The following is a 15,568-nucleotide window of genomic DNA, read 5'->3' on the forward strand; positions in this document are numbered from 1 at the left end:
ACTGGGTGCTGCCAACAAAAATCAATTGCAGGTCATGGTGGCACATAACCCCCCAGAGGTTCAGGGGGCCGAGAAGGAAGATCACAAGTTCAAGGCCAGCCTCAGCAACTTAATGAAGCCCTAAGCAACTTAGCAAGACCCTGTCTCAAAAAATTTTTAAAACAACTGAGGATGTGACTCAGTGTTTAAGTGCCCCTGGGTTCAATCCTTGGTACCAAAGAAAGAAGGAAGGAAGGAAGGACAGAAGGAAGGAGGGAAGATAGATATGATTCTCTCATAGTCCTAAGGAATAGGAGTCTAAAATCAAGATGTCACCTGGGCCATGCTTCCTCTGCAGCCTCGAGGGAAGAATTCTTTGCCTCATCCATCTTCTGGTGGCTGCTGTAATTCTTGGCGTTGCTTGTCTTATTACTCCACTTTCTGCCTCCATCTTCACATGGCATTCTCTCATACATGTGTTTCCATGTCCAACATTCTCTCCTCTTTGAGGACAACAGTCATTGGATTAGGACCCACACTAATCCAGTATGACCTCAACTCGATTATATCTGCAAAGACTCTTATTTCCAAATAAGGTCATACTCTGAGGTTGTTTTTTGTTGTTGTTGTTGTTTTTTTTGTTGTTGTTTTGTTTTGTTTTGTTTTTTTAGTGGATACAGATTTTGGAGGGACACTGTTCCTTGTCTCTCTCCCCTTTAGAATGTCAGCCCTATAAGGCTAGGGATTGTTTGGTTTGTTGCTATACCACCATTATTTAGAGAAATGCCTAACAGATAGTGGATACTCAATAAATATTTTGTGAATGAAGTTTAGTACCCATCTACCTCCATTCCCAGAGGGAATCTGAATGATTAGAAGCAGGGATGAGGTCAAGAATGCAAGAACAGGAATAATGCTTTGCAAATGTTTGCTGGATGAATAGAAATATTGACTGTCTATACTACTTTAACATTTACAGAGTACCTATTTTGTACAAGTTACCAGGAGAAGATACAAAGAAGTGAGAAAGAAGCAGACAAATATCCTGACTATACCTCCATGTGACAGTAGGCAACACCCTCAAACTAAGTGATTAAGTGATTTCATATATGTAAAATACTTAGCATGGTAACCACCATAGAAGTGCTAGCTATTATTATTATAGTAGTTGTTATGTGCTAGCTCTCTGCAAAGTGTTAAAAAAACAGCTTTATTGAGATATACTTCATGTGCCACAAAATCCACCCTTTAGAGGATATGAGTCAGTGGTTTATAGTGTATTAGCATGGTTGTGCAACCACTACCACAGTCTAATCTTAGAACATTTTCACCCCTCTCCAAAAAAGCCCCATACCGATTAGCAGTCAGCCCCAGCCCCACTCATGCCCTAGCCCTTGACAACCATTACTCTAATCTCTATACCTATAATTTATTTATTCTGGAATTTCATATAAAAGGAATCATACAATATGTGGCCTTTTGTGACTAGCTTCTCTCCTTAACATGTTGTCAAGATTTATCATATTTTAGCATGTATTGGTACTTCATTCCTTTTTAAAATTTTTTTAGTTGTAGGTGAACACAATATATTTCATTTAATTATTTTTATGTGGTGCTGAGGATCTAACCAAGTGCCTCACACATGCAAGGCAAGCACTCTACCAATGAGCTACAACCCTAGCCCCTTCATTCCTTTTTAATGACTGGATAATATTCCATTGTGTGGCCATACCACATTTTGCATATCCATTCATCAGTTGAACATTGGTTGTTTCCACCTTTTGACTATCACTTTTATTATTATTCATAAAGCTGCTATGAACACTCATGTACAAATTTTTGTGTCGATGTATATTTTCATTTCTCTTGGAGAGATGCCTAGGAGTGGAATTGCTGGGTCATATGTGTAACTCTATGTTTAACATTTTGAGGAACTGCCAAACTGCTTTGCAAAATGACTGTACCATTTTTGCATTCCTGCCTGCAACAAATGAGGATTCCTATTTCTCTACATGCTTGCTAACACTTCCCATTGTCTATCCTTTCAGTTTTAGCTATCACAGTCCATATGAAATGGAATCTCATTTTATGTGTTTAAGGAATTTATGTTTATTTTTCCATTAACCTTGTGTCCATTTTCTGTTCAAGAGCCTGCAGAAGGACACCATTAGACCACTCAGTGGTTGTTCCTATCCAGTCAGGGGTCTGAGAAGTGGGAGCTGCAGCCCAGTCTTCCTTCAGTGGCAGGCTGAGCACACCAAGCTATTGGAGAGAACTACTGAATAGGCACAGAGGGACTTGCATGCCTTCAGACCAGTCTGCACCTTGGGTTGAATAGCAGGAAACTCAGCAGCTGGAGAAGTTCATTGACCCTGAACTTCCTGCCTTGGTCTTTGCCTTTTCAGCAGCAGCCTGCTTTTCTTTTTCAATTTCCTCATGATCTCTGTAGAAGTAGAGATCAGGCATGACCTCCTATGAGTATTCACAGGAGCTGGTGCCACACATGCACAGAACTTCCCAGGCCAATATCCACCACATTGGACCCACTGAGTGAGCCCCCTTGCAGTGCTGAGTGGCAAAGTCCATGTAGCACAGGGGAGAATCTGTGTTACACGGAGCCATGATAAGTAGGTTATCATAGGACTCTGTGAGAGGCTAGTAGTCAGCCCTGGGATCAGTGAGCACCAGCAGATGTGGCTCCCAGAAGGCTGCCTGAATCTGTTGAGTAAAAGTTCCAGAAGCCAAGTGCCCACCAATAGGAGTGGTGCCAATGGAACTAGCAAGCTTCAATGCAGCCCATTGGCCAGTGTTTCTAGAGAAGAAAACACTGACATCAATTAAGTTTTCAGTAGTAACAATGGCAGAAGCTTCTCCCAGCTCCTTTTTTGATTTATGATGTAGATGTGGTCATTTTTCCTTTTGTAGATATATTGTTCCATGTGGAACTAAGTGGGTTACTGATGCAAGAAGTTCAAGGACATCCTCTTCCTCATGTGTAGGACATGAAGAGCTTTGATATTGGGAAAGTTTCCCTTTAAGTTACAACAGGAACCCAGAACACTGCCTTATGGATATCATAGAAAGCTCATTGTGCTTTTGATTTGCATTTGCCTGATGAATAATAATGCTGAGCATCTTTTCATGTACTTATCGCTCATTTGTATATCTTCTTTGGAAAAATGTCTGTTCAAATTCTTTTGCCCATTTTTAAAAATTGGGTTGGCTTTTGTTGTAAGAGTTCTTTACATAGTTTACATACAAGTCCCTTATCAGACATATGATTTGCAAATAATTTCTCTCATTCTTTTCTGTGCAAGTTGTTTTTGAATGTGTTTTTTTTTCCTAAGACCACCTCTGTGAACTAAGTGTTTTGATAGGGAAATGGGAATTCAGAGAGGAAAAGATGGAATTTAAATCCAGTTTTGTCTAACTATAAAATTCATGTTTTCCCCTCTTATCTCAATGTCCTCACAAAGATAATCAAGACATGTTTCAGTCTGTAAGGAGCTCAGTCTGGAAGAAGATATAAAGCCAAATTCCATTTGTCCCAAAAATGCCACAAGAGAGGGGCAGAGGAAGTGTAGTGGGAAGTCAAATGGCGGGGGGACTTCTTACTGGGGAAATAAGAGTTGGCTTCCGTAAAGTGGCATTTGAGTTAATTCTCGAAGGATGGGAGAATGGGATGGATACAGTTTCATTGGGTGGAGATGATGGAATGAATGAGAAGAGCATTTCCAAAGGAGAGCGGGAAAAGAGGGTTGAATGAATGGAGCTTTGATCCCAAGTTTAGCTTTGATGGGGAGTCCCAAGGCTTGTTGGAATGGAAAATCCTGGGACTTCCTTGGTTGAAGCCCCAGGGACTGGCTAAGATCTGGTTGGCTAGGATAGGGAATCTGGGCACTGGCTTAGACGGAAAGTTTAGGGGCTGGCTGGAGTCAGGGGATGCCTGGGATGTGTGTGTGTATAGTTGGAGTTCCAGGTGTTTCCTGGGACTGAGGGAGCTTCATACTGACTGGGCTGGAGGGACATGGGGCTGACTGGGATAGGAGGAGGGTCCAGACTAGGACTGGAGACCCAGAGACTATCCATGGTGGGGGCTGGACAGAGGTCTCCGGAGACAGGAGGTCCAGAGGTTGTCTAGGATGGGGTATCTGACATTGCTTCGGGCTGGCAGACCTACAGTACGGGAGAGAATCCCGTCGGTTGTCTGGACTTGGCGACTGCCTGGGATGGGTGTTTTCAGAATGGCTTGGATGAAGACCCTGGGCCTGGCGAACCCCAGAGAGATGTTGGAACCTGGTTATAAGGAGAGATTCTTTAGGCTGCATTTGTGAAGTGAGGACCCTGGGACTGGTGGGTGGAATGAAGAGATCTCCTGCAGGATGTGATGGGGCTGGCCCCGGCCGGGCGCCGGTGCCTTGGGGCTGGTCCAGCTGCGGGTGCGGGTGGCGGCTGCAGGTGGGGCGCGCGGGGGCGGGCCGGGCGAGCAGGGTGGGGGCAGGGGCGGGGGGCGGGCCGGCGGCCGGGGCGGTCCCGCGCGGCCGCGCTGCGCAGTGACTCCGCAGCGGGCGGAGCGCCGTGGGCCGCGTCCTCCCGAGCCGTGGCGGTGGCGGCGGCGGCGGCGGCGGCAGCGGCAGCCTCAGCTCCTGCTCCCCGTGCCGCCGGCCCCAGCGCTGTCTCCCGGGCCCCCCCGGGCCCCCGGGCCCTCAAGCCCGGTGCGCGCCCTCGCGTCCCGCCGGCCCCCTCCCCCGGCTGGGCCCGGGGGAGGGTGGCGCCGTGAGCGAGCGGGGACTGGGCTCTCCTGCCCCTTCCCCTGCCCCTGGGCCGCCAGGATGGAGGCGGGGTCGGGGCCCCCCGGCGGCCCGGGATCCGAGAGCCCCAATCGGGCGGTGGAGTACCTGCTGGAGCTGAACAACATCATAGAAAGCCAGCAGCAGCTGCTGGAGACCCAGCGGCGGCGCATCGAAGAGCTGGAGGGCCAGCTGGACCAGCTCACCCAGGAGAACCGCGACCTGAGGGAGGAGAGCCAGCTGCACCGCGGGGAGCTGCACCGGGACCCCCACAGCGCGCGGGACAGCCCCGGCCGAGAGAGCCAGTACCAGAACCTGCGCGAGACCCAGTTCCACCACCGCGAGCTGCGGGAGAGTCAGTTCCACCAGGCGGCTCGGGACGTGGGCTACCCGAACCGGGACGGCGCCTACCAGAACCGGGAGGCTGTGTATCGGGACAAGGAGCGGGACGCCTCCTATCCGCTCCAGGACACTACCGGTTACACAGCCCGTGAGCGCGACGTGGCCCAGTGCCACCTGCACCACGAGAACCCAGCCCTGGGTCGCGAGCGTGGCGGGCGGGAGGCCGGGCCAGCGCACCCGGGCCGCGAAAAGGAAGCCGGCTATTCCGCCACGGTGGGCGTGGGGCCGCGGCCACCGCGGGAGCGGGGCCAGCTGAGCCGTGGCGCATCAAGGAGCTCCAGCCCTGGTGCTGGCGGAGGCCACAGCACCAGTACCAGCACCAGCCCGGCTACAACCCTCCAGAGAAAGTAAGGAATGTGTTTGTACCCCCACTTCCCGCTCTTCCCCTGTTAGCTCCCTCTCCAACTTGTCCGGCTGATAAAGTAAGAAGCTCGTGTCTGATTCCATGTCCTCTTCTCCTGTCCCAACCGGGTGAAGCCAGGTTCTCCTCGTCCAGCCAACACCCTTTCCCTGGCCAGGGCACATTGGGTTGGCCAGATGAGTGCAGGCATCTCTCTTCTCCCAGTACCGCTGCCAGTGAGGGACTAGAGCAGTCATCACCGCCCCCCCCCCCTCCACTTCTTCAACCCGTAGCTGCATCCTTGCCAGAGGATGGGTTTTCATTTATTTATTTATTTTGGCTGTGCTGCTTGGGGTTTTTATTGTCAGTGATGGTGTCAACTCAGAGCCCCAAGGAAGAGGAACCCCCTTCTTTTCTTTTTCTTTTTTTTTCTTTTTTCTTTTTTCTTTTTTTTTTTCCTTTTTTCGCCTGATCTTGTCTCCCCTGTTGGTCTCTGGCCTCCGCTCCATCCTTTCCCAGAGAGGCAGGTGGGGACCAGAATGGCTGCTGGAAGCTGAGACATCCCTCTGAGGGGAACTGCAGCACATCCTGGCCAGGGGGGGAGCAAAGATGGGGGAGCAAAGATGGAGGCCAGGCCCTTGGCTAGTTCCTCAAAGTCCACCCCCTCTCCACCCTTCAAGAAAAACAACACCCATTTAAAGAGCCCTACCAGGAAGGGAAGCCTACAGATTTCCCCTCTGTTGGATCGGCTCCAGTTCCTGTGCTGGGGTCTGTGTGTCTATTTGGGACACCTTGGCAATATCTTCTGGGTTGGTGGGACATGGGCTGGGTCCACTTTTTCCATGTAGATCTCATCATTTGCTGGTTGGGATAAACATATCAGGCTGAGAGTCAAGGGCGTGCAGGCTCAGGGGGATGCCCTAAAGGCTCCCTTATTGCTTTTCTGCTGTATTGGAAAGAATACTGAATTGGGAGTTAGGAGACCTGGGTTACCCTTCCAGCTCTGCTATAGCTCTCTATAGATTGGCTTTGTGACCTTGACTGAGTCCCTTCTTCTCTCAGTTCATCAATTCCCCTATGTCTTTTTTAAAGGTGAGGTCTGCTGTGGATGCTTTCTAAGGACCCCTCCAGCTTAGATTCCATGGTTCTCTGACTAATCCAGCCACACTACAGAGCAAGCCTGAAGTCCTCTAGCGAATGGACAGGCTTCCCCCTCCTCTCACTGCTCAGCTGGTCCTACCATGTGCCACAACCAGTGGAGTGTCTCTTGGAGGCTGGGCTGGGGGTGGGGAAGCCTTCTGCCTCAGGAAATCTGCTGGGAGACAGCTCTCTGCAACTCCCCCGTGGTGAGGCAGCAGGCTGGGGTGCTGGGTTGAGATGGCTGGGCCCCAGGAGCAGCAGCTGCAGCGTGAGGGCTCGGCTGGGCTCCACTGCAGCGCACCCTCAGCTGAGTCTTGGTGTAGACTGCTCCAGGGTAGTCTGGGGGCCAGGGGAATAGGCTTGCCTGCCCAGGCAGAGCTACTGGGAGCCCAGTTGCAGAGGACTGACCATGTACACCATGGGGCACCACACTGGAAGAGAGATGCAGGGAGATCAGGGCCTGTTTAGGAGAGGGCTATGGTTGGGTGGGGGCATTGTGGTCCTGGAATCTGACTGCAGAAGACTTTTCTAGAGGGGGCAGGCTTGTAACAGAGGGAGCAGCTTCATTATGTATGGTTCCAGGGAGCAGAAGCAGGAACAGTGGGGACATTTGAGATAAAATCAGGAAGAACTTTACAACCTGGCCACTGGTGATGCAGTAGATTGCCTCAAGGTGTGGGGGTGGCAGCTGGCTGTACATGTCCAGCAGAGGCCTGGTGGGGATCCAGGAGAGCTGGAGAAAGTATAAGACCCGAATGGGGTATTAAGCCCAGTGAAATGATCTGGGTCTTCCTCAATTCCAGTATTCCATTGCCCTCACATTCTCTATCCTGAAGACACAAGTCTGAATCTCTTGGCTGGCTGGAAGCCCATTTGCTCTTGTGGCATCCTTGAGGGCTTGCCTCTTGTTCCATCTTTTTGTGCACCTTCCAGGTCGCTCATTGCATATCCTTGTTTCACATTTCCTACTGGATTAATAAAGGGATTTAGATCGTACTTTGAATTTCTCTCCTAACCACATATTAACTATTCACGCATCCTTGATTACCTCTTTTAGTCTTCACAACAAGTTTTGTGCAGTGATTATTAGCAATTCCATTTTAGAGATGGCAAAACTGAGGCTGCAATGTGAAGGAACCTTGTTCAAGGTTATGCTACTAGTTGCTAATGGAGCTGGGACTAGAACCCAAGTGTGTCTGTCTCCAAGGCACGTTATTTGTTCATGAGTGTTCTCCAACCCCTAGGAGTGTCTTGGCCTTGGGTCCTGGACAGGTAGATACTGAACTGGGAGAGGCCAGAAGAGCCTTAGGTATCTGCAAGGTTTGAGTTGGAGGAGATGAGTCTGGGATGAGTGGGGGAGTTGACAGGGAGGAAGGAATATTGTTCCCCTCTTCTACTCTCCTCCCAGCAAGGCATTAAGAGTACCTGGCAGTGCAGTAGCCATTGGTGCCACTGCTGCTGCTGTTAAGTGACTCCCCTGCTAGGCCTTTCTGGGTTTGTAAGGAGTGGGTGAGAAGGCTGCTGCTGGAAGCGCGGGCAGGCAGGGTGGGAGTTCAGCAGCAGAGGCTGCAGCATTGGGGGAGGACAGGCAGAGCTGGGCGCTCCTGGTCCCTGGGCTCCCTCTGCTGGATGAAGAGGGGAGAACGGGGCCTTGGGCCGAGCTGCAGCTTGTTGGGGGCCACTCTGCCTAGGGATTTTCTTTAGCCCTCCCAATGACCCTGGGCATTTGTCACCGCAATCCACATGTTATAGCAGAAGAAACTGAGGGCTTCGAGAAGCAAAGCCCACTGAGTTCATGCTACTAATAAGACAGACTCCTGATCCTGTGGACTTTCCTTTCCCTGCATTGGACATCAGCTGTCATTTCCGTCACCATCCATATCAGCCATCCAGGACTCCCACATCCTCCCACACTGTCACTTCTGGACAGGTTCCAGGATGCCAGTATCCCTTCTGCTGTGCTCTGGGTGTGGCCTTCCTAGTGCAGTATAGAGCTAGATGAGTCCCTGCATCCTTCTGGTCTCTGGTCCTCTGTTTGTGAGGGTTTTGTTGATTTGTCTAGTAGTTGTTGGTCTTAACTAATGCTCAGATCTTTTTACCTGGAATTGTCACCCCCACTCCACCATCCTGCCACTATCAGAGAAGAGCTCAGCTTTCCTTGTTGATCTAGCCTGGCCCCCTGCAGTTCTGGCACCTGGAATGATTTACAGGAATGCTCAGGGCCCCTTCTGAGGGGGCCACTGTAGAGTACCCCATGCTGAAGAGAGCTGTGTTTCCCACGCTTTTTGCATGGGCCCAGCTCTGGCTCTGCTGTAGGTGGTGGTAGGCTGTAGCTGGTATGGTGGTAACTCTCCATCCTCTGTCCCCACCCACCTCACAAGCTGGCTCACATTTGGGGACAGCAGCCGGAGGGACCAACCTGGTGTTCTTGACAGCCAGGGCAATGCGTGGTCTACTGTTTGGCTGCCAGGCTGTCCTCCGCAGGCAGTGGGGTGCTGGTGTGCTCCCTGCAGGGACTGAGGCTACTGAGAGGAAGCAGGGGAGAGACTCAGCCCAAGGAGAGGCTCTGGAGAAGCCTGTCTCCTTTGGGGTCTTGGTTTCTTTTCTCAGGGGGGTTTCTCCCACCCCCTAACAGGGAAAACCATTTATATCCCCCCCACACACTGTGTTATGAGCATCATGCTTGTGTGGGAGGAAATGATAATGTTGAGTTTAATGAGAATTAGAGGAGTCTTGCTTTTCTGTCTAGATCTGGGGCAAGAATGGAGTTGTCATCCACAAATATTTCTTGGCTGTATGCACAGAACAGGAGGGGCCACCAGGCTGAGCAAAAACCACCATGCTTATGGCGCTTGAAGAGCCCCTCTCTCATTGGCCAGGGAAACAAGTCTGCAGGCCCAGTTCATGCCATAGAGATGGGGCTCAGAACCAAATGAGTAGCAAAGGTGGTGAGGAATGGAATTTCTCGAAGATGGAGGAATCAGGGAAGGCCAAGCCAGGGACCTAGGCAGTGGGGAAAGGGGCTCTGAAGAAGGGTGGGTGGTACCTGGTATCCAACGGGGGGATTGCGAGGAAGACACCAGACTCAGGCTTGCCACCTGCTTTCTACCTTTTCTTCCTCTGTTATCCTGCCTACCATGGCCTCTGGGTTTGCTGGGAGCATAGTAAATGCCTGGAGCATGGTAAAGAGGCCACACAGGTACTGAATCAGTCTCAGCCTTCTGTATTACAGGTAGTATACTATGTGGTTTTATAGAATAATAGCTAACATTTTCTACTGTACTTACTGTGTGCCAGGTCCTGTTTGTTTTAAACACTTTCCATGTAGTAATTTATTTTGTCTTCATGTCAAGCCTTTCATGTAGAAATTGTTATTAACTCCATTTTACAGATGAGAAAACTGAGGCTCAGAAAGGTTGGCTGGCATACCCAAGATCAGTTAATAAATAAGTGACAGAACTGTGAAGGAGCTAAATGGGAGCCTGAAGGAGCCCAGGTGGTGGGGATCCAGGGTTCATGGAGTTCTTACCCATAAGGCAGTACTACTTCTTGTCTTATTTTCACATAGAATCCCTGCCAGGTGGATGCTATCAGCCTCATTTTTCAGATGAGGAAATGAGGATCAGATGGAGGCAGTGACCTGCCAGAGGTTGCACAGCTGGATAGGGCCTGGAACTGTCTGGTTCCCATTTCTGTAGAATACTTTTCCCCTCCTGCAGGTTGGGTTTAAGGACATCAGAGCCACTCCAAATGAGGCTCTGGTTTTCCCCTACAGAGTTCCCAGGACTACTGCTTGAAGCAAGGCAAGTTCCCACTCATAATCACCTCCTCATCTTTGCCATAGTGTGTCTGTATCTCTCTCTCTCTCTCTCTCTCTCTCTCTCTCTCTCTCGTTGTCAATGGGCCTTTATTCTGTTCATTTATTTTTATGTGGTGCTGAGAATTGAACCCAGTGCCTCACACATGCTAGGCAAGTGCTCTACCACTGAGCCACAACCCCAGCCCCTGCCATAATCTCTTAATAGATCTTGCTCTGGCTTCAATATTTCCACTCTCTGGCCTGCAAATTCCTTCACCCGTAGTCCATGGTCTTCTTAGGGATCTGACCCCAACTTCCATTTCTCATCTTTTTTGTAGTCTCTTTCTGACAGAATATGCTCCAGCCACCCTGGCTGGTGTGCCCTGTCATTAGCCCACCCAGGCCTTTTGATAGCCTTTGGATCTTGGATTATGCTATTCCCTTCTCCCAGACTGCTCTGTCTGGTTCCTGAACTGACCTTAGCTGTCACCTCTCCCATGTTTATTTGATAGTCCCGAAGGATGTTCAGTTTATCCCCAACAGTTTTAAGGAACAGTCTTCCCCTTTTTATACCTTAAGGGTTGTTTACATCTTGTGTCTCCTCCAGTAGACTGAGAGCGCCCCAAAGGATTCATATTTAACTGACATATATTGAGTGTATATTGTGTGTCATATGTATGTTGTATGTATAGGTACTGGGGGCATGAGTGAAGGAATGAAAAAGCTTGGAAATACACAGCACAGCACAGAACATAGTAGCTGTTCAATCAAAGCTGACTAGACAAATGAATGACTCATTAAGTCCTGGTGAACTAATGCCAAGGGTACCTCATTTTTTTTCTCTCTTCTGGAACTCCCTTTGAGAGAAATGACAACTTTAGAATTATACTGGCTTTTTGGTGTTTTTTCCTCATGCACTCTGAAGTCATCTGGCCTTTGTTCTCTCTGCTTCTCATACCCACCAGTCTCCCAATTCATAGAGTGACAGAGAAGCAGAGTTGGATGAGCCTTTAGAGACATACAGGCCAATATGCTCATTGTTATCTCTTTCTACCATGCTATGGCTGTGTCTTGCCATGGTCTTGACTTTTGATGTAAAATCTTCTTTTCTGAATAGAGGATAGAGGCTCACCTAGGACCTGTGTGCAGTCACCCAGCCCAGTGAGAAGTTGCTAATTTATACATCATATTTATTTTTCTTGCAGTGCTAGGGATTGAACCCAGGCCTTACGCAAGCTAGGCAAGTGCTTTATCATTGAATTACCAGTGTGCCCCCCACCCCCATATCTGTTGAATCTTTTAAAAAATTTTATTTATTTTTTGGTACTGGGTATATTAAACCCAGGGGTGCTTAACCACTGAGCCACATCCCCAGCCCTTTTTACTTTTTTATTTAGAAACAGGATCTCGCTTAGTTGCTCAGGGCCTCACTAAGTGGCCGAGGCTGGCTTTGAACTTGAGATCCTCCTGCTTCAGCCTCCTGAGTTGCTGAGATTACAGGCATGTGCTACTGTGCCTGGCTCCATTGAATCTTTACCAAGCTCAGGTCCTGGGCTAGCCACAGTGTCTTGGGGTGGGAATAAGACCTGAACCCTCTGGCTCATTTCCTGCTGTACTCCCTGGAAGGATAATAAACATTGGTCATGGGGAAGAGTGATGAATAAATGACTTATTTCCTCCCTTGAGGGAACTCTTTAGGGCAAGATGATTTGCTAGCAACCCTAACTTCCCCGTGGTATTTAGTCTGTCTCCAGGCATCCAAGTTGAAAGCATATACATGGGGCAATTCATTCCCAAGTGCTTAATACTTAAGCTCCCTGGAATCTTAGTGTTCAGATAAAGTGTGGTGCCCTGGAGGGAGGACTTCTTGTGACTCTAGGCATCACATCACTTTCGGAACCTCACTTTTTTCCAGTAGGAAACAAAGATTCTAGTGTATTTTTTTGATATGTAATATTCATGTTGCCCCTACCCCTCACCATAAAAATGTATCAGAAACTTTCCTGGCTGCTTCTCATACTTGTCAGGGTCCTGATCAGTCTGGAAAGCTGAAGGTTGAGGATGGAAAAATATTAGATGGAGCTGCCCTGCCCCCTAGAGGCGGAGCATAGCAAATAAAACAACAACAAGAAGACCTCCGCATCACATCCTTTTCAAAACAAAGATGACAAGCCAGAGCTACACAGCCCATCACAATTGTTTGTGTAACATCTGAGCTGTAAATTTATCGCTCCTATCACATAAGAGGTACCATTTCACTAATACCACGTGCATTTCCTTGGAGCTATATGGTTTTTTAAAAAAACTGAACAGTTTATTATTAATTGATAGTAATTATATTGGAGCTATGGGGTTTTTTTGTTCTTTTTTGGTACTGGGGATTGAACCAGGGGTGCTCTATCACTGAGCTACATCCACAGCCCTTTTATTTTATTTTATTTTGAGATAAATTGTCTAGCCTATCCTCAAACTTGTGATCTTTCTGCCTCAGCCTCCCAAGTCACTGGGATTACAGGTGTGCACCACCACGCCCAGTGGAGCTATGGGATTTTTATACCTTTTGAAAGGGGTAATATGACTACTTGTGTAGGCCTTATGATTTCTTAATGGATCCTAGGATACAGTGTACCATACTTATCTGGATCAAAGCAATGTTTTTCTCACTTTAGAATTGTTGTCATTATATATGTATGAAAAGTACTAACTTTTACTTACCCCAAATTTCCTTATAAAACAGAGAGGCATCTCACACAACTGCATGTCTGATATGTTAGCCACTTCACAAACAATCCATCTCATCATGGTTATTTTTTTCCCCTAGTACTGGGGATTGAACCCAGGGATCCTTTACCACTGAACTACATTGCCAGCTCTTATTATTTTAATTCTTATTTTGAGACAGCATATATACTAAGTTATAGAGGCTGACATCAAACTTTTGATCCTTCTGCCTTAGCCTCCCAATTCCCTAAGATTACAGGTGTATACTACTGTGCCTGGTTTCATCATTATTGTCAGAATTAAATAAGATGACATAGTTGAAGTGCTCAGCACATAGTTTGTGTTTCCTCAGCATTAAGCATTATTATTAATGGTAACTTCACAAAGCTCTGTGTAAAGGGAGGGCAGAAAGGACAAGCCAAGTGGGAGCTCACCACATTTCTGAGAAAGAGGTCAGTGCAGTGAGTATCATGCTGTGTCTTGTACCCTCGCAGGCAGAGAGTTCTGTGATTTGTATTATACAGTTCCTGGCCTCAGAGCACTCATTGTTGGGTGGAGAAGATGGTTGTGGAAACACAATTGTAATGTGGAGTGCAGTGTGCTATGCTTGGGGAACTCAGGGGGCCAAAGTTGCCCATAGGAGGGACATCTACCCAGATTGTGAGGGGAAGGCTTCTTGGAGCTAAGGATCAGAGGATAACTACAAATTGGCTAGATGAAGAGATACAGTGTGCTGGGGTCAAAAGGGAGGGTGAGTGCTGGGCACTGTAGGTGGCATATGCCTGTAATAGCAGTGGCTTGGGAGGCTGAGGCAGGAGGATTGCAAGTTTAAGGCCAGTCTGGGCAACATAATGAGACCCTGTCTCAAAATGAAATAAAAAGGGCTTGGATGTAGCTCAGTGGTAGAGTACCCCTGGGTTCGATCCCCAGTGCCTGAAAAAAAAAAAAGGGAAAGAAAAAGGGGAGAGAGGTAAGGTAAATTTATAGGGTATGTGTTTGGAGAAGAAGCACTTTTGTCTGTTTAGTATAAATTTGAGAACCACCTGGGAGGCAGGTGGGGTTGGAGAGGAGCCTGGAGAGCTGGCCAGCCTGGATCACGAGGATTCTTGAAGAACAGCATCAGGAGGTTTATGTTGTTGGAAACCGGAAGCCAGCATGGGGATTTAAGCTGGAAGGAGGTATATCCATTGTACATGACAGGGAGGGGGCACATGGATAGTCATGTTTTGAAGAGATTGCCCCTGGAGGGCAGATTGGAAGAAAAATTGAAGGACATGCAGTGAGGAGGCTGGTGCAACAGTCTAGATGAGACATGAGAGACAATAAGATGCTTGGCAGTGGCAGTACAGATCACCATGGGGGAAGACGGATGATGGCAACATACTGACAAGTGCTGTGATGGATGGAAGCACAGGCCACTGCAGGTGCTCAGAGGAGCATCAGGGTTATAATGATACCAGCATCGAAGTCAAGAAACTTCAAGGTGGAAGGGTCCTGAAAAATCCTACAGCTCAAGGCATTCGTTTTTACAGGTGAGAAGACTGAGGCCCGGGGAGAGAAAGCACTTGTGTAAGGCCGTACAAGGTGTGAGAGCTCTGAATGGAAGAATTGCTCTAGTACTAATGCCAGTATTCAAAGCATCTTTCCTTAAATGTGCCATTTCCTGCCTTGAAATCTTATGAAGGTGTCGGGGATCATTATTTTTGTGTTGTACACGTGACAAAACCAGAACTCCAACAAGATTGGGTGACTTGTTGGAGAGGAGGTGATGAAGGGAAGGCATTGCATAAAGGGGCTCTAGCTTAGATGGCACACAGACCCTTTTCTCTGTTCTGTATCTTTAGAAATCACAGCTGCTGGATTCAGAGCTAGGGCATGAACCCAGGGTTCTCTTGCCCCACCCAGCCCAGGCCTGGCCTTCTTTCTGCTGATTTCTCCTTTAGGTAGCTCATTTAGATGTAACTGAGGCAACTCAGGGGCAATTTCTAGACCCAGACCCAAGCTTGTCCCCCTCTTTCTGTTTTCATAAAGGAAGAGAGACTGCATGGATTATTAGTGTGTCCCCATAGCCTTGGGCAGGGAATCTCTCGCCTAGCTGTCTTTGTTTTGGGGCCCTGTGGTATGATGCACAAATAATGAGCTTTTTACACAGACTTGGATTTAATCCAGATTCTACCCCAATCTGCTGCATGCCCTCAGCAAAATCATTTTACCTTTTCTGAGTTTTTGTTTTCTCATCTATAAAATGGGACAACAATGCCCATCTCTTAAGATGAACCAAAACAATTTGAATGGCATTCCCTGTTATTTACACGTGTTTAATAAATATCTGTTTTCCTTCTCTTACATGAAATCTCTCATGGACAATGACTTGAAGAATCCAGTGTGAGGCAAAGT

General features: G+C 48.2%; 1 protein-coding gene and 1 pseudogene across 4 annotated transcripts in view; one reads left to right on the plus strand and one right to left on the minus strand.

The window, feature by feature from the left end:
- Positions 1-2,088: 2,088 nt before the first annotated feature.
- Positions 2,089-4,068, minus strand: LOC101954701 (small ribosomal subunit protein uS2 pseudogene; annotated as a pseudogene).
- A 514-nt stretch (positions 4,069-4,582) lies between these two features.
- Iqsec2 (IQ motif and Sec7 domain ArfGEF 2) overlaps positions 4,583-15,568 on the plus strand; it is an 83,599-nt gene continuing 72,613 nt past the window's right edge. For 2 of the 4 annotated variants that reach the window (XM_021719801.3, XM_040281008.2), the window contains exon 1: positions 4,583-5,518. In XM_021719801.3, coding sequence (XP_021575476.1) covers positions 4,812-5,518 — 707 coding nt within the window. In that variant the 5' untranslated portion in view covers positions 4,583-4,811. The remainder of the gene's footprint in view (positions 5,519-15,568) is intronic. The other 2 variants (XM_021719802.3, XM_013364959.4) reach the window with 1 other exon arrangement.

This window comes from Ictidomys tridecemlineatus, chromosome X (assembly GCF_052094955.1).
Source record: "Ictidomys tridecemlineatus isolate mIctTri1 chromosome X, mIctTri1.hap1, whole genome shotgun sequence".
Classification (NCBI taxonomy): domain Eukaryota; kingdom Metazoa; phylum Chordata; class Mammalia; order Rodentia; family Sciuridae; genus Ictidomys; species Ictidomys tridecemlineatus.